At 41.7% G+C, this 23529-nt stretch overlaps 1 protein-coding gene across 1 annotated transcript in view; it reads right to left on the reverse strand.

Moving 5' to 3' along the window:
* Positions 1-2039: 2039 nt before the first annotated feature.
* The window catches only part of CYP27C1 (cytochrome P450 family 27 subfamily C member 1), a 39686-nt gene continuing 18196 nt past the window's right edge, over positions 2040-23529 (reverse strand). Inside the window, exons 4-9 of the mRNA XM_075001748.1 lie at positions 16627-16836; positions 12686-12849; positions 7765-7931; positions 6242-6320; positions 4301-4504; positions 2040-2156 (exon numbers count right to left, since the gene is read on the reverse strand). Of these exons, the coding sequence (XP_074857849.1) occupies positions 2040-2156; positions 4301-4504; positions 6242-6320; positions 7765-7931; positions 12686-12849; positions 16627-16836 (941 nt within the window). The remainder of the gene's footprint in view (positions 2157-4300; positions 4505-6241; positions 6321-7764; positions 7932-12685; positions 12850-16626; positions 16837-23529) is intronic.

The following is a 23529-nucleotide window of genomic DNA, read 5'->3' on the forward strand; positions in this document are numbered from 1 at the left end:
CTCCTATTGCCCATTCACAGTCCTGACAGAGATGTGGATGGGTGAAGATCAATAAAATAAATTCCAATTTGAAAAATAGCCTCCCAACATGCTTTCTTGTACAGTAAGCCCTCAAAATGAGCAGTCAAGAATTAAGCACAATTCAAAATCCTACTCCACTGACCCTGGCTCAACCCCTACCTGGCCTCCCCCAGCCCCGGTTCAAACCCCCTGTGGCCCAGCTCACCACCTAAGTGTGTAGCTCTGGCTCAACCTCCCCTCACCCCACCAGCCCCAGTTCAAAACCCCATGTGTGGCTCTGGTTCACCCCTTCCCCCGCCACAGCTCCAGCTCAACTCCACCCCCACAGCCCTAACCCACCCCAGGCTTAATCCCTTCCGCCCCCCCTCCCACAGGCCCAGCCCACCGCCAGGCTTAACCCTCCCCAGCTCTGCTCCCCAGATCCCAGGACTTACCTTGCAAAAGGAGCTCCAGGTGCTCCAGCTGCTTCCCCGGCTACGGAATGTGCATTCTGCCAAGGAAAATGCTGCCTTCCCCAACTTATGTGAAATCTGAGTTTTGTGAGGGTGCATGGGAATGCAACCCTCGCATAACTCGCGGCACTACTGTATTTAATATCTACGTAACAAGTCAGAAGGTTTATGAACATCTCTGCCTAATATCACATTTTATCTAATATATTGACACTTTAATAGCTAACTATACACATGTTTACATAATTAGACATCAGAATATACAGGTTTGAGGTCTCTTACAAAATGACTTTGCTCAAGGCATGACACAGGTGTGAAGTAGAGCACTCTCTCTCATAAGAATACCTTTATAAATGTAAAACTGGTGCATGGGTGATCAGAAGCCACATACAAGAGACACTTTCCATTAGCTGTCAAAGACACTTTAACTGAAAAATACACACTTTTTAGACTGGCCCCTAGATCATCAATTGATCTAGAACCAACAAACCTTGTAGCAGTTACATATCCATCCTACAGAGGGCCGACAGTACATTACAATGAGAGCTTCTAGCTCTTACTTTTCAGAAGAGACTATTGGAATAAAAATTTTTTTTTTGAGGCTTTTTTTACTAGTAATATTTTAGGTCACAGGAAACGGAAATGTGTAAACTAATTTATTTCCATCATATCTCATTTATTTAATATATGCATTTTACTCAGCTGGAACAGTGAAACTATCTAGTTTCACGTTCTGCTTTTCGTATATTAGCACAGTAACATTGGGTTGATAATCCTGGAACATGGTGTTTAAATCTTTATTTTAAAAAAATTACTTACAAATGATTTTAATTTTACAGATATGTTTACATAAGAACAGTGATCCTAAGTCAGACTAATGGTCCATGTTGCTCAGTCTGGCTTCTGAAATGCTTCAAAGGCTATGAACCAAAACGGGCAATTATTTCTATTCACTTCGTCTTATGAAATATTTTTTAAAAGACACTAATTGTTGAGTCTAAAACTGGCAGCATTTTCCACATATTTTTACATATTTAAACTTAATTCAATAGTTTGAAACATTTTGATTAATAACATGTAAATGTTTTTTAAAACTAAATAAAGAGAGGGAAAATTCAAAAAAATACACTGAAGACAGTAAGCAGAAACTGTCAATCAACATATACAGGCAGGCTTAGAAACAGTATGTCACCACACAGATACACAGGAATGCCTGTCTTTCATGACTAAGCAGTCTAAAGAAAGCACAGGACAATATGCCACGTCTTCACTTGATGCTGTTATTTCAGTGCATCTACTGCTATCATCCAAAACGACTCCAGAGAAAAGGTGACTCCCAGTGCAAAAAGAAGTGTTTAAATTTATATTTCCATACAGTTCCACATGAACATGTGGAATCATCTATGAGAGGAATAACATCTCTTGGATATTGCTAGAAGTAGGTCAGCATCTGAGATTTTGTTGAATGCCCACAACCCAATGGAAAAGAGAACAATCATCAAATTCCAATCAATCAAATGCCAATTTCCAAGAGGAATACGCTAAAATTTCCTAAATATTTGCACTTCATTTCCTGTCAGCAAATTTGACATTGATGGAGTCTGCAGGAGTCAAAAGTCCATGAGTTTTAGCCTTGACTGGTTTAGTTTTGCGAGAAATTTTGATCTCAAAATTTTGAAGCAGCTGGAAAGAGACATAGGTTGGTATTAGCTAATAAATCCACAAACACATTTATAATTCTACAAACAGAAAACTAGAAAAATGCCTTAGCAGTTCAGCACTAGCACTAACTTTGCCGTCCATTCCAGTGAGCCTGCTTAATTTGATTTGTCTCCAGAGAAAATGAAACATGGCTCCAGCTTGACAAATATGGTCCTCTAGCACAATGAAACTATAGAATGAACTGTCTCAGGATCTAAGGACTTCTGAACATCCTCTCTAAGTGTAAGGCATGCAAGTCTGACATTGTCTCTACTGACAAACACATAGTGTATGTGTGTGTGTGTGTGCGCGCGTGCAAATAATGAAAAATATTCCAAAACAAAATGCTCCACTGTACACACTTTTTCCATTGAGCAGAGGATGCACCAGTACAACACAACAGATGTTAGTGAGATTCCTTAATGCAAATACTCATATGATAAAGTTATCAGCATGATACAAACATCTATATAGAACATAACAATAATAACAGGCTGTCATTCAGTCAAGGTGATTTTGCTGATATTAGACTACTGCATTACAGCCCATGATACCTGCACTAAAGCAGCTTTAGAACCAGCAAGAGAGAAACAGCAACTTCTTTGAAATGCTACAGAGAATTACACAAATGACTGTGGAGCACATCTAAGTGGATCAGTTGTGACTGTGAAATCCCGTGTTTTGACTTCTCAATCTGAGCCAAATCTTTTTGGCGATATTTGGAGATGGATACATGAAGTAGGACTTGATGGGAAAGCCTTCTCTGCCTCAGGAAGAAATACAAAATCTTAATATAAGCAGCAAAAAAAATATATATGCAAAAGCCTGAAAAAGAAACAGGGAGCAGAGAAAACACAAAGCCAATCGATGCTTGATTTGACTATTGCTTACTATTGTCTGCCTCAGTCTCAGAAGTATAAACCTGCTTCGGTTTTTGATAAATGCTTGTCTGTTCTCAATACATTTCACTCAAAATACTAAAATTGAGTAAAGAAACAATCCTAACATATGGCAAGGGAGCCTTTCACTTTAGCATAGAAAGATTTTCATAAATCAACTGCAATCTTTAAGTAATTAATTTCCTTAGTAATCTTGCATTGGATGGATTTTCCTTTTACTTCAACAAGGATTTACAATGTTTATTTCTGGAATGTAGCTTTTTATTGATGTTTAATTGTAAGCACATTCATACTACTATGCTGTGGCCCCTTTTCGTCTTGAGAGATGGTGGTGAGCAGTGGTGGTGAGGATCTATGGGCAGTGTGTGAGTCTGCAGCTTCTCTCGTGGCTTAGCTGTCCAATATTGGATTTGTATGGTCGATTGCAATAATCTCAATGACTTCCTTGTAGCCCCCACACCCTCTCAGCCCTCAGTATCAGCGGCCCAGTCTCGCTGTTACCAGACCGGAGCTCCCTCTGACTCCCTGATTTTGCCCAGCACTGTTCTGTCCTTGGCGCTTTCTAAGGCGGCCAGTCCTCCTTTGCCCTTCAAGGAAAGACTCCCTCTGCTCTGCAGAGCAGACCCTTATATCCGGGCTGCTGAAGCAAGCTCCCTTGCCACGCAATCTGCCACACAATATTCAAATCAAGCCCCTGTTTCTCAGGATAGAGTCCTCCATCCTGTAAGCACAGTCTATGTCCTTTGTTCCTAGATGTATACATTTACATGTCCCTGTATTAAAACATGCTCGTGTCCAGTTTACCTAGCGACCATAGTGGTTCAAGTTAGTGACCTTAATTAAAAAGATGTCCAAAGATGCTTGCATATTAAAGAGCTGATACTACAGGTTGAACCTCTCGACTCTGGCATCTTCAGGACCTGACACATGCTGAACAAGAGAACCACGAGGTCAATATTGTCTGGCGGCACTACCAACACTTCCACTGCTTACTGGACTCTTAGAAGACAGTTGTGGTAAATTACAGCTAAATAACAGCACAGAAGGCTGAGAGCCAGGACTGATGGCTGCAAACAAATTTTATGGGATCATGAGAAACTTGATCACTCCCACGATAAGTGGTCATCCAGCTACCTAAAATCATGTTGGATTACGGATGTTGCCGAACAAGAGGTTCAACCTCTAATATATTTTTATGCCTTTATAACACGGTCACAGATTACTCACCTGAATCAATGCAAGGTGAATTTCCAGTTCTGCAATTCTTTTTCCTATACAACTGCGAATGCCATAACCAAATGGGATGGAACCAAAATTATCCACTCTATCCATATTGTCCTTCCTCAGCCAGCGTTCAGGTCGAAATTCATTTGCCATTGGGAAATTCTCTTCCTCATATGATGTAGCATAATGACAGAGTGCTAACTGAGTCTGAGAAAATAAATGCAGTTTTTAATTCATTCTGATACACGTAGTAATTCTCTTACAATTTCTGTAATATGAAATACGATGTGAAAAAGATGTAGACATTATGTATGGGTTTTCATAAAGAGTGGATATCTTAACATTAGATCTCCTTCTCATTGGCTCAAATCAGATCAGCTTCAAAAACCTGTATCTGCAGCATTCCAGCTCTGAGAGGGTGGGGCAGGAACAGTGACAGAGCATGAATCCTGAAATGTGGGCTTTCTAAAAGTCCTGGGAGGGAGAGGGAGGAACAGGTAAATGTGGGGCTCTAGCACCACAGTGTGTGAGAGGCATTGAGAACTTGGGGAGCCACAAGTGGAACCCCACTGGGTTGTGGGCTGCTGCAGCTCACTGTGGTGAAGGAGGGCCACTCATGCAGCCCATGCACTGTTTGTGTTGCCCACTGCTGGTACAGAGTTATCTGTGCACTCCAAGTGTAGTGTCTGACCTTTGAATAGTAAGTCAAATGAAGTTGAGGTCACCAACCTAGCCAGGGACTTTGTTTCGGCAGGATGCACCTGAGAATGTCAGGAGGAAGAAGACCAGGTCAGATGCCAGATGCAGCAATTTCTTTCAATCTAATGCCCCTGTTCTTTCTGGCTCTAGGTTTCAGGCCAAGGGAGCATCTCCAGACAGCAGATATGGTGGCTGCATCTCCAGACAGCGGACAGGTGGCTGCATGTTACCAAAAAGTGGCCGCCGCAAGAAATACCCTCAAACTCAGGAGTGCTAGACATAAGAGTGAAGGGGAAACGTGTGAAGCAAGAAAAATGAAAACCTAAGCTATGAGAAAGAGTTGTAAAGATAAAGCTTAGTGTGAGGTCTTTAAGACTACGGTCCACAAGATACCTATTTCTCTCCATTCACTGTATAAGAAGACTAGGTATTTAACGCATGTTTTGTGGATCCCCTTGTTCCGCTGGTTTTCCCAGAGAACACCGAAGTTCCGTTCTGGATTCAGGACAAGACAGTGGAAAAGGAGAGATAACAGAAAAAAGAATGTAGAAGAAGAGAATACAGATCAGAAATAGTGACAGTACTAAAGTTGATCATGGTACCCAGAGAGCTGCTGAATTCAACAATAGCTAAATAATGTTAAGAATGTAAGGGTCTAATTTACCTTGCTCTCACAGCGTAAAGAGGCTTTAAAGAGGGAGCAAATTACATTTAAATCCATTTATAAGGCCACTTAACTTTGTCACAGAAGTGTAAGGAAACCTTAATGTAAGTGAGAATCAGTCTTGTAAGTTTAGTTACTTGGGAAAGGTACATTTCGCCTTTTATCTCATGTAACTCTCCAAATGGTATCAGCATTTCTGCTGTGAATGGTGGACAGCTTGTAGTCTTCACTTTATACCTTGGCTACGACTATAATTAGAACAGAAATTCATCTCTCCTACACTAATTTACAAAAATAATAGAACATATGCTGTAATTGTGAAACCTAATCATAGCACCCTAATACAAATTTATAAATAGCTTTCTGTTTCTCAGGTACCGAAGAGTTAAGCCAAAACTGAAAGACTCAGTGAGAACCATTCCTTCTAATAATTTTTTCTATGTCAAGATTCAGATAAAACCACATACAATTTTTTCACATAAATGAACACTGCCTTACATTCTTTTCTCCACTCCAACATTGCTATGATTGTATGAAGAAAATATGTGCCTTTCCCTCTGTGAGACCATCACACAACTCACCCCTTTAGGTATCAAGTATCCTCCAACAACCATATCTTCTTGTGTCACTCTACCATTTCCTGGCAACACTGGGAATAACCTAAAGACAAATGTTTTCACTTACAAAGTTATACAGAGGATTCAGTTTAGATATCACTTTAATATATACTATGGCTGTGTCTACACTAGAAAGTTTTGTCGACAGAAGGGGCCCTCTTTCGCCTTAACTCAGGGAACGTCTACACACATAAAGCATTCTGTCGACAGTCTTGACAGAACTCTGCTTTTGCCTTGACAGTGTTATCCCTCAAAAAATTGAGCCATAACACTCTTGTCGACAGAGCACTGTGTCACAGTGCAGTGCAGACACTTCCATCAAAAGACAGGGAGTCCTGTTGGTTCACCGAGCAGCCCTGTTTAGACAGCTGCCATTCTGCTTTCTTTCACCGGAGGGCAGTGCAGTCCGTCAGTTCTCTCGACAGAGCAAGTTGTGCATAGCAGCAATCTGCCAAAAGAGGTTCTGCTGAGATTTCTCTGATGACAGTAACCTCTGGCTACGGATGCTTCTAGTGTAGACATAGCCTAAGAGTAGAAAGACCGGTAGCAAGTGTGGAGTCTGTTGGGGACCAAAAGAATATAGGGCAACTTGGTCTGTCTGGCTAGAAGACTAGTTACTAATATCTCCATTTTAATTCTGACACTGCCTATGAAATAATCAGAGATGAGATAGGTGAGGTAATATCTTTTACTGACTAAAGCACCTTTTCTGGACCTGAAGAAGAGTTCTGCAAAAGCTTAAGTTTATTTTTCACAAATAGAAGATGGTCCAATAAAAGGTATCAATCACCCACCTTCTCTTACTAATATTCTGAGGCCCACACAATTACAATACTATTGTAAACAAAACTGAAATATTGGTTAGCCTTAAACTGAACGGTTAACCTTACTGCCTCAGTTTCTCCATCTGTAAAATAGGGATAATGACACTTTAGGCCAGACCACAATTTTTTGTTCATAAATATGAACGGGGCAGTATGAAAGAAACCCCTCACTCAGCAGCCAGACATAGTTGCTGTTATTTTACTTCCACGAGAAGCACAGAGACCGCTCGTAACTAGCAAAACTAGCCATTTCTGAAAGGTAGATATAGGCTATGCAACCATGGCCTCAAGTACTGTAGCGGGAGGCGCACTCCCTGTATTTCCTCTGACACAACTTATCCAGAACTCCTGCTCAGGTAGTATAGTTTTGCAGTCTCTCACAGTGACCAGTGCTCTAATGGTACAGTCAAGCTCTTCAATTATCTACCTTAAAGGAACATTGCGAGTGTTAATTAGTTAATAGTTATAGAGCACTTAAAAAACAAAAGCATATAGCAGCTATGTATTACCTTAAATTGTTCAGAATGCACTGGGCATACTGGGCATACAATTAATAAAAGTAATAGCAACCACCACTAGCAACAACTGCTTGGCCACATGAGTCACTATAACTAGAAAGAAACTGGCAGACAATTGCAAAGTGATAACTAAGGTTTCATTTACCTCAGAGTTTCTTTGAGCAGGGCTCTAATCATTGGCAATTTGGGGACATCATCTGAAGTAGGAACTTGATCTTTCCCCAGATTATTGACTATCTCTTCATAAACAGATTGCTGGACTTCAGGATGTTTTGCCAACAAGTATGCTGCCCAGGACAAAGTGAAAGAAGTCTAAGAAAGAAACAGCCAACGTCATCAGGAAGAAATAAAAACAATGAAGTAGCTACATGTATTTAATTCAATGCCAGGAAAAACCATGTAGTTTTCAACTAAGGATTATTCACACACATGCACAATTGTCAAACAAAAGAATTATGAGTAACATCTGGGATTCAGGGTGCGGAATCATCTACATCATCCTCTACCACCTCAGCCATTTTCCACCTGGAAAAACACACACCAGAACTGCCCTTCCTTGATATTTCTACTGGTGAAAGATCAGAAAGGAAAAGTAAACAGTATGAAAGCTATAAACGTGAATGGATGAAATTAATAGCTAGTTCTCAGTTAGTGCTGAGCCCTTGCTCTCAACAAAAACAATCTGCAAGAGACAATGGTAGTATGCTGCTATTCCAACCATTTCCACTCACTGTACACACACTACATTCTCAACACAGAATCCTAGAAATGGTAACACTGACACTACCATGTCCAGGATTATACCTGATCATTAAGTAAGTGATGCTGCAAAAAGTTTGAAACTACTGTAGTACAAATACTACACAATTCTACCTCCTATGGAAAGTTTTCCTCCCAATACTTAAGGGGAGTGTGTGTATAAATCAGGTTTTAAAACAACCCAGCATAATTCCCCTTTCTACTCTCTTCACGAATAAGCTGTTTCCATTAAAACGGCATTTTCAAAGAAAACAAAATCACACATTTATCATACAAATGAAAGACTGTATAGAATTAGATATGTAAGGAACACTGGGGCTCTGTCTACACTACAGAAATAACTTTGTTCTAAGTACAACTTTGAAGTAACAGACTTTGAAGCTGAGTGTCGGCACACACCCTACTTCGAAGTTAAACTTCGAAGTTGGGCGCTACTCCATTCCCGGGAATGGAGTAAGGAGTTCTAAGTTGGACTCCCTTACTTCAAAGTTAACTTTGAAGTGAGGGAAAACATGTCTAGACTCTCGGCAGGCTACTTCGAAGTAGCGCCTAACTTCTGTGTTAGTTCCTAGTGCAGACGCATGCTGGCAGATTAAAAATTGCAAATCCCAAATGTAGCTTGTTCTGCGTAACTCCACAAAGGCAGGGACAGGATACAAGAACAGGTGCCATGGTCATGTTCTTCTCCACAGCAGATAGATGACTGGAGCTGGTGCAGGTATATGCACGTGTGGGAAAGCATATATTATCACCTCCTAAAAGAAAGTACAGCAGCCTCATTTGAACCTGTTTCCTTCAGAGCTCCTCTCCACAGACAGAATATCCCTAAAGCCAACTGATTTAGAGTCCCTTGGCAAGCATGCCAATTTTTATAAATGACACCTTACACTACTAACAGTGAAAGAACATTTAATCTCTAATTTATTTGTCACCATTCATGTGGTTTGAGTTTACATTTCCCTCAGTGTATATAATTAAAACAGACTATTCAATTTCACTTTTCTGTAGTTAGTTACCAATCTGTTTTATTTTTCCTAGAATCCTACGGTGGGAAGAGACCTCAGGAAGGCACAAGGATGTCAGAATGGTCACGCACTAACACAATATTGGAATTTTTGAATTTCAAACCATGTATTGTGTACAAAAATTTATGGAAGTATTTCTATTGGCATAACTTTACAAAACTGGAATCAGAGAGCAAATCTGATATGACCACAACCTTTTCAGTTTGTGATTACTCGCAAAAATGGCACACAATGCTAAAAATCCTGTCTCCTGATGTGTCTACTCCACAAGGTAAGCCTAGGGTTACTAGAAACTGAATTAGCAGACCAGGGGTTTGTTTACTTAGGTCTTGAATATCCACACTCATTTGTAATCCCGAATTAGGAATTGTTGAAACCTGGGTCCCAATCTGGGGGCTCTACTCTCTATACTGCATTGTGCAAGTGCAAGACCAACCGGAATCCTGACTTCCTTGTGCCCTCCCAAAATGTGGATACTCTGGCTCCTTGTTATGGAGCAGCATGAGAAAACTTGATTGTCCACCAAAGGACTGTCCTATGACCAAAGAAAGTCAGTTGGTGGGGCTGTGTAGTACTTTGTGAGGAATTCCTGTGTGTAAATTTAGTTGGGCTGCATCTACACTGCAAAACAATAGGGCTTGAATCACGGGGCCCAGCTGGACTCAGGCTCCAACTCTCTACTCCTGTGGCTGACTCTGGGTCAGAGCCCTGGGTCAGCACAATTTTTGTGTAGATAGCAGGGAGGTTAGGCCTGAGCCAGAGGCCAAACCCTGGGTTTACACTGCAGGGCAGACATGCCCCAAGAGTCCTCCTTTTAGCTTTTCATCCCAATTATATTCTTCCCTAGAATTCAGTTCTGGGCTGCTCCTCTCTGAGAGGCTAACAGCTGTGCCAAACTACACACAGGGGTTATTGTGATATAAACAGTGTTTCCTCTCAGGTTCCCAACTCCTTCACATCCTCTTTAAAATGGGCTCTGTAATACAACAGCTAAGATGCTTGAAAGCCAAATAACAGCTTTACAAATTTATTCAAAGTCTTTAATAATCCTTGTGAGCGCTTTCAGTTTGCATCATCTAACAAAATCTGAAATGTTACCGGTGAAGAAAGAGGGCTCCCTCCATTTCTACCAGGTATTAAAAGGAGGCAAAGCCAAAACCATAGGTTTCTCCTGTGAAGTAATCATTGCCAGCTGAGAAAGCTGTGCAAATGCAAACAGAGCCTCTGTTGTTATGAACTAGTACACTGCCCTTTCAGAATGGAAGATCAGGGCTCTGAAAAAACTAAATGGGATGAACAAATTGTGTTTTATAAAAAAAAAAATTACAAACAAACCACAAGCTCACCAAGTTCATAAGCCTCTGGAAAACTTAAATCAATGGAGTAATTCTCAGTGCAGAAATAAGCCTTTGCACACATGTTTTACCTGGGGGTTAATAAACTTTTTTTTATTTCCCAACCACCCCAAATCCCTCCACTGTGCTCACACGGCCAGATAAAGCTAAATCCAACTAGCAGCAAATGAGCTCAATTTTTATTTCAAGGTAACTGACAAAAAAGCTTATATGGGTTTGTATATACTCCTCAAACCTTTCTAGGCTTCTTCCAAAAAGCTTGCTAATTAGATCTCTACCACAAAACTTGTTATATCTGTGGGTGACCCCAATCATGGGATAAAATTCTCAGCTGTGCTGAGCCCATGCCATGAGGCAGGTAAGGCAAAGGGAGTGCAAAAAACCACCTTTATGCTACCCCAATCTTTAGCCCATCAAGATGTTCCAACATGGACTGTCTAGAATAGCTCCTTAGGCATTATGTACATCATAGTCTAGTGTTGCTGCCCCGTGCAGGTTCCATCATGGCCCATCCCTGCCTTGGAAAACCCTCCCACTCAGACCCATCATGCCCCCCTATGCCCAGAGGGTGGCAGAAAGATGGCACAGGGTTCAGACTTCCTCCATGCTAGTGACTGCACATCATCCCCTTTACACCTGCTCTCAGATTCCACTGATCTCAGGGGTGGAGGGATAGCCCAGTGGTTTGAATATTGGCCTGCTAAACTTATGGTTGTGAGCTCTATCCTTGAGGAGGCCATTTAGCGGTTGGGACAAATAGATGTCAGGGATGGTGCTTGGTCTTGCCAAGAGGGCAGGGGACTGGGCTTGGTGAGGTCCCTTCCTGTTTCAAACTAACAGCATACTGAGGAGCATTTCAAGCAGATCTAGAGAAGTAGTTATTCCCCTCTATTTGGCACTGGTGAGGCCACATCTTGAATATTGTGTCCAGTTTTGGGGCCCCCAGTATAAAAAGGATGTGGATTTGCGGGAGCAGGCTCAGCAGAGGGCAACAAAAATGATTAAGGGGCTGGAGCACAAGACCTATGAGGACGGCTGAGGGATTTGGGCTTGTTTAGTCTACAGAAGAGAAGACTTAGGGGTGATTTAATAGCAGCCTTCAACTTACTGAAGGGACGCGCTAAAGAGGAGGGTGAGAAACTGTTCTCAGTGGTGTCAGATTGCAGAACAAGGAGCAATGGCCTGAAGTTGAAAAGGGAGAGGTATAGATTATATATTAGGAAAAACTGCTTCACCAGAAGGGTGGTAAAGCATTGGAATGTGCTGCCTAGAGAGGTGGTGGATTCTCCATCCCTCAAGGTTTTTAAGTCCCAGCTGTACAAGGTCCTGGCTGGGACGACTTAGTGGGGGTTGATCCTGCTTGAAGCAGGGGGCTGGACTAGATGACTTCCTAAGGTCCCTTCCAGCCCTATGATTCTGTGATTCTGTAGTGGTGCAAAGGGACTTTAACAGAGGCCCTGTGTCTTATCTATAATGTTTCTCAATGATTAATTGTTCAGATATCAAAATCCATTAGCAAGCTTTAAATATAGCAATTCTTTTTTTTAAATAAAGACCCTCAGTAGTTTTGCCTATTTGTCTTTCTGAAAGGACAACACACATTTAATCCATACTCAACATAGAAAATGGAATTTAAGAAAAATAACAAATACATACATATGTCTATTAGACTGTGAAGTAATGCCCCATAGGAAATGGTGGAAGCCCCACCATTTACCACGGTCCAAATTAAATTGCACTAGAGAATGTGTTTTGTGTCACTGGTTGAACTATATGAACTATAACATTTTCTATCATCACAATGATTCCATAAGTCATACGTGCAATTTATGACATAGAAAAACCTTTATTTAGCACTATGCAAACCAAGTGGATTTATATAGCAATCAAATTTTTCAAACAGAAATTGATATAATAATATGCTTACTGTGTCTACTCCTGCCAGAAGCATTTCAGTCATATTGGCATAGATCTCTTCCACTGTAAGCTCTTTACTCATTAGGAGATAGGTGAGTAGCCCACCTTTTACTTCTTTTCCTTGGTCCAATTGGGACTGAATGTCCTTTATCTTGTTGTCAACGTGGATTTGACCTTTTTAAAATTAAAAAAAAAAAATCCCCTACTCATTGTTCAGTCCTTTTTCTCCCTCCTTTCCAAATTATCCTTCAGTGTTTATAAACACAGCATTATACAGGTAAGTGACACTAAAGAAGAAGTCACACCACAATGCTTAAACCACCCCAAAGATTGGTCAGGTGCTGACCTCACATTAAAAAGACCCATAATTGGCATATTCTTGCGTGAAGACCCCACACATGCGACTTTGATTTAATTCCCTTTTCACAGCAGGTGCTACTGCAGAAAAGAAGTAATGTGACAAAGAAAGCTGAAAACAAAGAGTTTGAGTTCTGTTATTGTTCAGTTGCTATTTAATATTAGTCAGAGGTTTGCACAGGAGAGAGCTGGTTGGTTGTTTTTGGAACGGAGTTGTTTTTGGAAGGAAAAATGATAGAACCCTCAACAAGTGAATCCTCAACACAACTGAAAAATGTATCAAAGGGAACAGTTTTATAGCATTAGGGGTTTGGAGTTGATCTCCTGATAGACTTTGCACATCTGTAATTAAGAACATAAGAACGGTCATACAGGGTCAGACCAAAGGTCCATCCAGCCCAGTATCCTGTCTGCCGACAGTGGCCAGTGCCAGGTGCCCCAGAGGAGGTGAACCGAAGACAATGATCAAGCGATTTGTCTCCTGCCATCTGTCTCCAGCCTTTTACTAAAGGCTAGGGGCACCATACTTTACCCTTGGCTAATAGCCATTTACGGACCTAGCCTCCAAAAATTTATCAAGCTCTTTTTTAAACTCTGTTAGAGTGCTGGCCTTCACAGCCTCCTCCGGCAAGGAGTTCCACAGGTTGACTGTGCACTGTGTGAAGAAAAATTTTCTTTTATTAGTTTTGAACCTACTACCCATTAACTTCATTTGGTGTCCTCTAGTTCATATATTATGGGAACAAGTAAATAACTTTTCAATATTCACTTTCTCCACACCATTCACGATTTTATATACCTCTATCACATCGCCCCTCAATCTCCTCTTTTCTAGACTGAAAAGTCCCAGTCCCTCTAGCCTCTCCTCATATGAGACCTTTTCCAAACCCTTAATCATTTTAGTTGCCCTTTTCTGAACTTTTTCTAATGCCAGTATATCTTTTTTGAGATGAGGAGACCACATCTGCACGCAGTACTCAAGATGTGGGCGTACCATAGTTTTATATAGGGGAAGTATGATATTCTTCGTCTTATTCTCTACCCCTTTTTTAATAATCCTAACATCCTTTTTTGCTTTACTGACTGCCGCTGCACACTGCATACTTATTCTTGGGGAAATTCTGTGGGTCTGTGCAATATCAGAAAAGAGCACAGAAGCAAAGAGAAGCCATATGGGCAGGGGAACAATTAAGGATGCAATTTTTTGGTGGGGGGGAGGGGGCAAATGCCTAACTAAACAGAGGTGGAGCATGAGGAACATACAAGGTTACCTTTCACTGCTTCCATCATTTCAGTAAGCACAGAGCTCGCCCAGCTTAAAGAGGCTGCTTCTGACTCTGCAGCTGAATGCTGCTTCCTAGGTCCTAGTGCCACTCATGTTCCCCTTTTGCACGTGTAGAGTATCTTGTTTTGTATGCAAGAGTGAGTGTCCAAGGTGAGGCTGGTTAAGCAGGAGGGCAAATGAGGGAATGGGGAAGGAAGAGAGGCAGAACAGGGAAGGGGGAGAGGAATGGGGCAGCAGGGGTGGGATATTTGATGGGGGGAAAAAAAGCAATAGGGGAATTGCAGGCATGCAACGCCTCCCTTGGCCACAGCCGGGCTTCTCTGTTAAGCAGGCCCAATTGAACCCTCACCCTGACAATGTCTAGCCTCTTACACCTGGACCTCCTACCTAGCTGCCCATGCAGAGCCCCCACCCCACTGAGCCCCAGACAACTATACTTGGCTGTCAGCGGTGTAGGGAGGCCCAGAGCATAGCGTTGTATCCCTTCCTATGTTGGCTAATACCCTTTGATGGACCAGTCCTCCATTAACTTGTTTTATTCTTTTTTGAACCCATTTATAGTTTTGGCCTTCACACCATCTCCTGGCAATCATTTCCAAAGGCTGACTGTGCCTTACATGAAGAAGTATTTCCTTTTGTTTGTTTTCAACATGCTGCCTATTAATTTCATTGGGTGTCTCCTAATTCTTATGCTATATGAATAAGTAAATAACATTTTCTTTTTCACTTTCTCCATACCGTTCATGTTTTTATAGACCTCTATCACATCACCACCTGCTAACTTATCTTCCAAGCTGAGAAGTCTGTGTCTTTTAAATGTCTCCTCTTATGAAAGCTGCTCCATATGCTTAATGATTTTTGTTGCTCTTCTCTGTACGTTTGCTATTTCTAATACATCTTTCTTGAGAAAGTATGACCAGAACATCACACAGATGTTCAAGGTTTGTATGTACCATGGATTTATATAGTGGCTTTATGGATCTTTACTGTCTTATTATCTATCCCTTTCCTAATGGTTCCTAGCATTCTTTTATCTTTTTTGACAACCTATGCATAGTCAGTGGATTGTCTCAAAGGACTATCCAAGATGACTCCCAGATCATTCTTGTATGGTGACAGCTAATTTATAGCCCATCACTTACAGCTGTGAATGTGTTTCCCAGTATGTATTGGTTTACCTTTATCAATGTACTACAAAATGCCAGATGAAATTCACACACCCAGTTTTGTGAGATAAACCCTTTGTTATACTTTGCAGACTCCTTTGGACTTAACTACCTTGAATAATTTTGTATTATGTGTAAAATCTTTCCCCTCACCATTTACCCTTTTCCAGATAATTTATGATTCAGTTTTCTCTATAAGCTGACAATGTTGTATATGTACTGTACCAGCACCAAGACACCCACTGTGGTAGGCAATGTATACACAAATAAAAAGAACAGTTCCTCCCTGAGAGAGCTCAGAGTTTATGTAGAAAGTAAGATAAAGTTGAACAAGACAGACAAACAGGGTGGCTGGACAAATGGGGTAACAAAACAAATAAAAGTTAGTCTCACATCTGCTCTTTCTACCTCCAACTCCCATAAAAGAAGCATGATTTCATAGAAACAAGCATTGGAAAAGATCTGTTGGGCTGTGTAATCCAATAAAGGATTGTTTCCTAGAATACTTTTCCTCATGGTCTGCTCTGTCTAATTTCAGCTGTCCCAGTGTGGCTTCCACCGCTACTCTAAAATATTACTGCACCACAGTCCAGTAGATCTCATTGAGAAGAAATTCTTTCTTGCATGTAGCCCAAATGTTCATCAAGTTTCTGTTGCTGAATTACCCTAAATAATCCCTTAATATGTCACACTGCATATTACTCTGATTTTTATTCCTCTTCCCCAGCTTGTTGCTATATGCAGTAGGGCTGACAGACTTGCCAGACCCCTGGCAACATGGGGAGAGGTGGCTCCACACTCCTGGAAGGGACAGTACTGGGGCCTTAGAAGGGACAGCCAGCCCTTAGCGCTGCCCAGAGCATGGCCATACTCCCCACAACCAGGCAGTCCTCACAGTCACCTGGAGCACAGCAGGGCTCAGAAAGGATTTAAAGGGACCAGGGTTCTGGCTGCTGCTGCTATTGTGGCAGCTGGAGTCCCGGGCCTTTTTGAATTGCTGGGACCCAGAGCAACTGCCCCTCCCCCCTGCACCCATCAGCGGGCCTGACTATAACTTTAGCGTATACATGCAACAAACTCTATTTAAATACTATTTAGGCAGCTACAGTGATAAAATTGAACTTTTATATTATTCAGGCTTACTAAATTTGAACAGTCCATCCCATGATCTGCAGAACTCTCTCCAGGGTTTTGGAATAAATGGGCGAAGCCATTTGGGAATTGCCCCTGCATACATAGTGGTCTTAAACATGCTAAACATCAACTCCAGAGCTTCAATGTATTCCACAGTCTTCTGTGGGATGTTGTTTTCCAGGCAGCCCAGTCGGGATTCATACAAAATAGTTGCCACACCTGCACAGAAGAAAAGTCACAGAATTAGAATCCCTTCATTTTTAAAGCTATTTATGGTACAGAATTAAAAGGTAAAGGAACAGAACCAAGTCTGCAAAAACATGGTTAATTAGTTTTCAAGCACTTCCTGGGGATGAGCTTGGATAATACAGTCCCTTTAAAACAGAGGGTAGACTAAATGAGCTCCTTACATGTCCTTTCTGTGATAAAAGAAATAAATTCAGCATCTCCTTCATCTACTTGTTAAAAGTTGGGTCCCTAATCTGACTTGTGTATATATCTTCTTATTTTCTTTAAACGAAAGTAAAATATCAAAACACACACACACACACACACACCTTTTCTGTGGACTCATAACTACAGCTTTCAAGAAACATAAAATATTACTATAACCAAATTCATACTTCTTATTGAATAGATTGCTCCAGAATGAGCTTTAATTCAAAAAATGTTTCTCATCCTTATCATTGTGAAGAAAACCTGGAAGATCTGAACCAAGTTTAATCAATGATCTATTGTTTCAGGCTGTCTGGAGACTCAGTAGAACAATAGCTGTGAAAGCATGAAATGTCCCATTCACCTCAGCATTCTTAACCAATAGACCTCTATATCTGGATGTTTCTGCTAAAATGATCAGCACTGAAATAATGTTGACAAAAATAGATAAAATATCATAAATGAGCATTTAAGGTGAATGAAATCCTAGGTCTAAATTATTTCACAATGTAAATAATTTATATAATCAACTTAGATCCAAAGTAAGAATGTGCAGGATAGAGGATAAGGATGAAAATTCAGAAGGACACAGAGAAGTTTGATTCACTTATCCATTAGAGGGGATTGTTGCTCAAAAGTCTAAATTGCTTTAAGACAGCTGGCATTTAGCTGGCACAAACCCAGATTATCTTATGAAGTAGTCAGCCATCTGAGACTGTGGTTTCATAGCCAGCAGCGAAGGATGTGGTTACAAAGCTCAATGACTCAGCTAGTTCTGAGCAAAGAGTGCCAATACTTTAAGCATCAGGGAGACATACAGTACTTTACAGTGCTTACAAGAGAGCTTTTATATAAATGAGATGGGTCTTATGTGAGAGAATAAATCTTGTAATATTTATAAAACTAGTTCTCACAGAACTTAAGGACAACTCTACACCTCAATTTTCCCAGGAATTTAAGGACATCACCAAATCCTTTTCAAGAAGTACCTAAAAGAGGGTAACACGGACGAGGAAGAAATTGTTCTCCTTGGCCTCTAAGGATAGGACAAAGAGCAATGGGCTTAAACTGCAGCAAAGGAGGTTTAGGTTGGACATTAGGGAACAATTCCTAAGTGTCAGGTGGTTAAGCACTGGAATAAATTGCCTAGGGAGGTTGTGGAATCTCCATCACTGGACATATTTAAGAGCAGGTTAAATAGGTATCTGTCGGAGATGGTCTAGATGGTGCTTGATCCTGCTTTGAGGGCAGGGGACTGGATTCAATGAACTCTCAAGGTCCCTTCCAGTTCTACTGTTCTAGGATTCTATGAAACTCTATAAACTCATCCTCCATGAACCAGCCTTAGAGACCATACCTTCAAATGCCTCTCAAGATACACAAAGAAAGGAATCCACGCAGACACACCATATCTGTCCACAGTGTAAGTGAGGGAATAGTCCTGCTACAGTGGGGAACTTTCCTGGCTTAGACTCCACCATGGTGATATGAGCCAGCGAAATGATCTGCACTGCTCACAAGTCCAGTACCCAGAGACCTCCCTGATCTTGTCGGGTGGAGTCTCCCTGTGCTGGGCCTCGACCCAGAGCCTTCCCTGCAGCTCACTATACCCAGCCCCAGCATGCTCCAGCCCTGGCTCCTCTCTCTGCTGTGCTGTCTCCAGGTTCTCATCTGCATCTCTTGCCCCTCTGGCTCTGTGGATGTCACCCCACTCTCAGCATGGATCTGCACTCTGGCTGTGAATCAGACTCTACTCCCTGTGCTATGGCTCAGGGTCTCTGGCTGCAGCTCTTCTCTATGCATGGCTCTCTGCTGGGCTGCATCTCTGGCTCTCTCTGGCTGGCATGGCTCTCCTCCTAGCTCAGCTGGCGCACATGTCTTCTGAGCTCGGCCTCACTCAGTCTGAGCCAGGAAATTTAGTGGACATGGAGTACAGGACTCTCCCCAGACTCCTCACTCTCTCATTGGCCTGCCCATCCTGGTGATTAGGCTGATCTGGAGGGCTGGTCTCCTCCCATTGTTCCTGGGGACTGTCAGTCTCAGGATCCTGCTTTCTCAAAAACTCTTCACCTTTTTTGATACTGGAACTAACCAGCCAAAAACTCCCACTACCCTAACCCATTACAACAGGGGTTCCAAGGAAAATTAGAACTTTTAGAAACCATCCTCAAACCATTCATCACACACATGACCAGTTTCCTCCAAGACACAACCAACTTCCTCCACAAACTCTGCAGTACTAACAACTTAACTTAAAACACAGTTATTGTCACTATGGATGTCACTTCTCTATACAATGAGCCCTACCAAATTCATGGCCAAGAAAGTGCATCACAGACCATGAAATCTGATCTCCTCCTATGAAAGCTAGTGTTTTGTGTGCTTTCCATATATGATAACTAGACAGATTTTACAGGGAGTATGCCATTCCTCAAATTCAGAGTCTTGCTCTGTCACAGCTGATTCCTCACCCTGGCACTTCGAATGCAGGTAATGGGGGCTGGTTAGTCAAATAAAAACACTACTAGACCCTGTCACTGCAATTCCCAGAGACAGAAAACTTTTCCTGACTTCAGTCTCCCCTGAAATCAATCAGGAGCTGCCACCACTGACTGTAAAAATTCCCCTTTTCCAAGAAAGAAATAGCTTGGAATCTCTTCCCTGAGAACAAAACCCCCAAGCTTCTTTTCCCAAGGCGTTGGAAAGAAATAACAAGAGCATCCAACAAAAAAACAAAAACCATGTACGGAGCAGTGAGCTCTCCGGTAACATGTCTGCATCCATGCATATAGCTTTAAGCCTCTGTATGACACAAATGATCAATCAACACTTGTTAACCGAAAAAAAACAAACCACTTTTATTATTAAAACAACACTATCTTTGCAAGCATTGTAAATGACATAGTGTTAAAAACACTGGAATTAAAGCCAAACAGGGATTTTTCCCCAGATGAGGATCTTGGTTACAGGAGAGAACAAAAGGAACAAATAACTAGCTGAAACATAATTTCCAACCCCCTGAACAATGAAAAACATAAACCTTATGCAACTACCTAAACATTTCCCTAGTCATACTTTCTGATGAGCCCCAGGGATCTGTTCTATAAGAGCTTATTCCTTCCCCCTTTCCTCTCTCTGTTTTTAATAACAAAGGAGAAATGCTGCTGTGATTCAGTTTCAAGTTTGATTTTTTAACTCTAGCTCCTACTGCCTCTTAATCACTTTCCCCCAAATCTCCTCCCTTACAGGCAGGTTAGTTTAACCTTTTCTAGGTCTCCAGGTAAGTTTAGGCTTTCCTTTGAAGCTCCCATTCATAATATGCTCAAAAAGAAGTTGCAGAGGAGTAACAAGGTTATTGGAAGGGAACTCCAGTATTACCACTCTTCTGCACTGCTTTCAGAGCTGGGTGGCTGGAGAGCAGTGGCTGTTGGCTGGGTGTTCAGCTCTGAAGGTAGCGCTGCAGCTTCAGTGGTGCAGAAGTAAGGGAGGCAATATCATACTATGCCACCTTTACTTCTGCACTGCTGCTGGCAGTGGCTCTGCCTTTAGAACTGTATTCCTGACCAGCCATTGCTGGAAGGGTAGCAGTATCACTACTCCCCCCTATTATAATCTTTTGACTCTCCCCTATACAACTCCTTTTTGGGTCAGGACCCCTACAATTACAACACCATGACATTTAAGATTTAAATAGCTGAAATCAAGAAGATTACTAATTTTAAATCCTATAACCATAAAATTGATTAAAATAGAATGTGAATTTGGTAGGGCGCTACCTACATACCAACATCCCTCTAATGACAGTCTGCTCAAAATATTTACAAGACAAAGGACAACCCTCATATAGCCACTCCAAACACACTACCAAACTCTTCCATTTCATTGTCACCCATAACAATTTCACATTTCACAACAAAAACTTCAATCAAAACATGGAACAACCATGGTTACTAGGAGAGATGCCTCGTATGCCAACATTTTCATCAGACACATTGAAGAATTACTGGACTTACAAACCATGCCGCCAAGGATACTGTCATTCTTTGGACACATGACTTAAACTCACTTATAGATTTCTACCACTACTTCAGCTGTCACCACCCCATTCGTTAAACTCTTTCTGGAACACTCCCAGACTAGCATCAAACTTTCAGGACACCACAATCAGCTTCGATTATGTAATCCTACAGACAATTGTACAAGAATTGTACAACAGTACAAGAAACCCCTGCGTCATGACTCCTACCTTCCTGGATCTAGTAAGTAGCCCAAAGACATGAAGAAATCTGTTATTTACAACCAGGCAATCAGGTACCACAGAATGCGATGCGAAGGTCCAGGATACACACCTCAACATACTCAAAACTACCTTCACCAAACACACTCCATCAGAGAAGCACATTGCCTCATAAAACAGGCCACCCAAATATTCTAAGAGAATGCAAAACTAAAAAACCCTCCAAGCACACATCCCTACAGCTACACTAGAAGCTTTTGCGGAACATCCACACTAAAAATGCATTCTGTCGACATACCAGTAACAGAACGTGGCACCTCTGTCAACAGCCTTCTGCCTTCCTCCACAAGGCAGAATGCCTCTGTTGACAGAAGCTGTTGACAAAAAACTGTGCGGATGCCCCGGGGGGCCCTCTGTTGACAGACAGGGCTTCCAGGTCACAGAGCAGCCCTGTCTGCTGTGTTTCTGGTTGGCCATTCTGTAAAAAGCACAGCCAGGCAGTCTGGCCTCTCTTAGTCGATAGAGCAAATCGAAAGAGCGATCTGTTTTGCTGTGTGGCTGTGATCTGTCGACAGAAGATTTGTTGAAAGATATCTTCCTACAGTAACTTCTGCTGACAGATCACTCTATGTAGATGTAACGTATTTGTCACCCACCACCCACTCCGGAATTTATACCAAATACTGGATGGGGACCCTATCCTGAAATAAGTCTTTCCTGAACTCTCTCTTCTGGACTCCTGATACTTCCAATCTCTCTGATGATGAGCTTGGAAACAAGCTCCACATAGACCAGGACACATCACATCAAAGGAGCATCAGACCCTGCCAGAACAACAGATCTAAAACATACAAACATACCTTCACCACTACAATGATTGACACCCCTGACACACACCTTTAAAGATCCATAGGTCCTATTCATGCTTATCACAACTTGTGGTGTACTTCATCTACTGCACTTAGTGCTCCAACAGAAACGATGTGGTTGAAACCAGACAGTCATTACACTCTTGAATTAATTCACACCAGAGAACAACAAAAGACAAAAAAAACCTAGCACCTGTGAGCAAACACCATTCAAAAGGTGATCACTCCATCGCTGACCTATCAGTTTTCATCCTCAAGGGAAACCAGCTAACCATTTTCAAAAGTTAAGCTAGGAAGTTTAAATTCTTAACTTTGTCAGATAGAACTGAGATATTGTCATAATAGACACCCCCCCAAAAAACAAAACTATAATCTGGTAACAACATCTTCCCAGCTGCTTCCCCCACCAAGTCCTCTGGCTTAAAGGTGTGTTAACAGACCACAGAATGGTCTCTGGAAATATGCGATAACTGCTTTAAGATAAATAATCAGTTCCATCCTGTATTTAGCTGTGACACTCTTATGTTTCCCAGACTCACAGAGCTCTGTGTAAGCTCATAAGCTTGTCTCTCAGCAACAGAACTTGGTCCAATAAAAGATATTCGCTCACGCCCTTCTTTATATAGTTTATACAGTATCAGTTAAAGGACCACATGAAACTTTAAAAAAAACCTAACAATTAGGGCCCCGCCAAAAAGTGTAACAAATTGTGGAAGATGCACGAAATCTGGTGGTGTTGTACACTTGTACCCTGTAGTATACAGATTTCATGGTGGAGACCAGTGTTTCTCAAACTGAGGGTCCTGACCCAACAGGGAATTGGTGGTGAGGTGCTAAGTAATGGGCTTGGGATTTTGCCTCCCTTTTTCTGCGCTGCCTTCGGAGCTAGGTGACTACTGAACAGCAGCTGATAGAAGGGCACCCAGTTCTGAAGGCACCACACTACCAGCAGCAGTGCAGAAGTAACAGTGGCAATACCATGCCATGCTTTCTTCTGCACTGCTGCCTTCAAAGATGAGTGGCCAGAGAGTGGCAGATGATGGTGGTGTACAGCCAGGTCTGAGGCAACAGTGCAGAAGTAAGAGTGGCAAAACTCTGCCCCCAGTAACCTTGTGTACTCTACCACAGTCCCTTTTTGGGTCACAACCAGTGTTCCCTCTAATTTTGTCCACCAATGGATAGAATAAACATTGGTATGTGCACCAAGGCATGTGTGGATGTGCATCTCCAGGAGAAGAAACACATGCCCCCCAAGTACTCAGCTTACAGGAAACACTGATCATGACTCCTACTCTTATAACACCATGAAATTTCAGCTTTAAATATCCAAGACCATGAAATGTGTTATTTTTTAAATCCTATAACTGTGAC

The sequence above is a fragment of the Carettochelys insculpta genome, chromosome 8 (genome assembly GCF_033958435.1).
Source record: "Carettochelys insculpta isolate YL-2023 chromosome 8, ASM3395843v1, whole genome shotgun sequence".
Taxonomy (NCBI): domain Eukaryota; kingdom Metazoa; phylum Chordata; order Testudines; family Carettochelyidae; genus Carettochelys; species Carettochelys insculpta.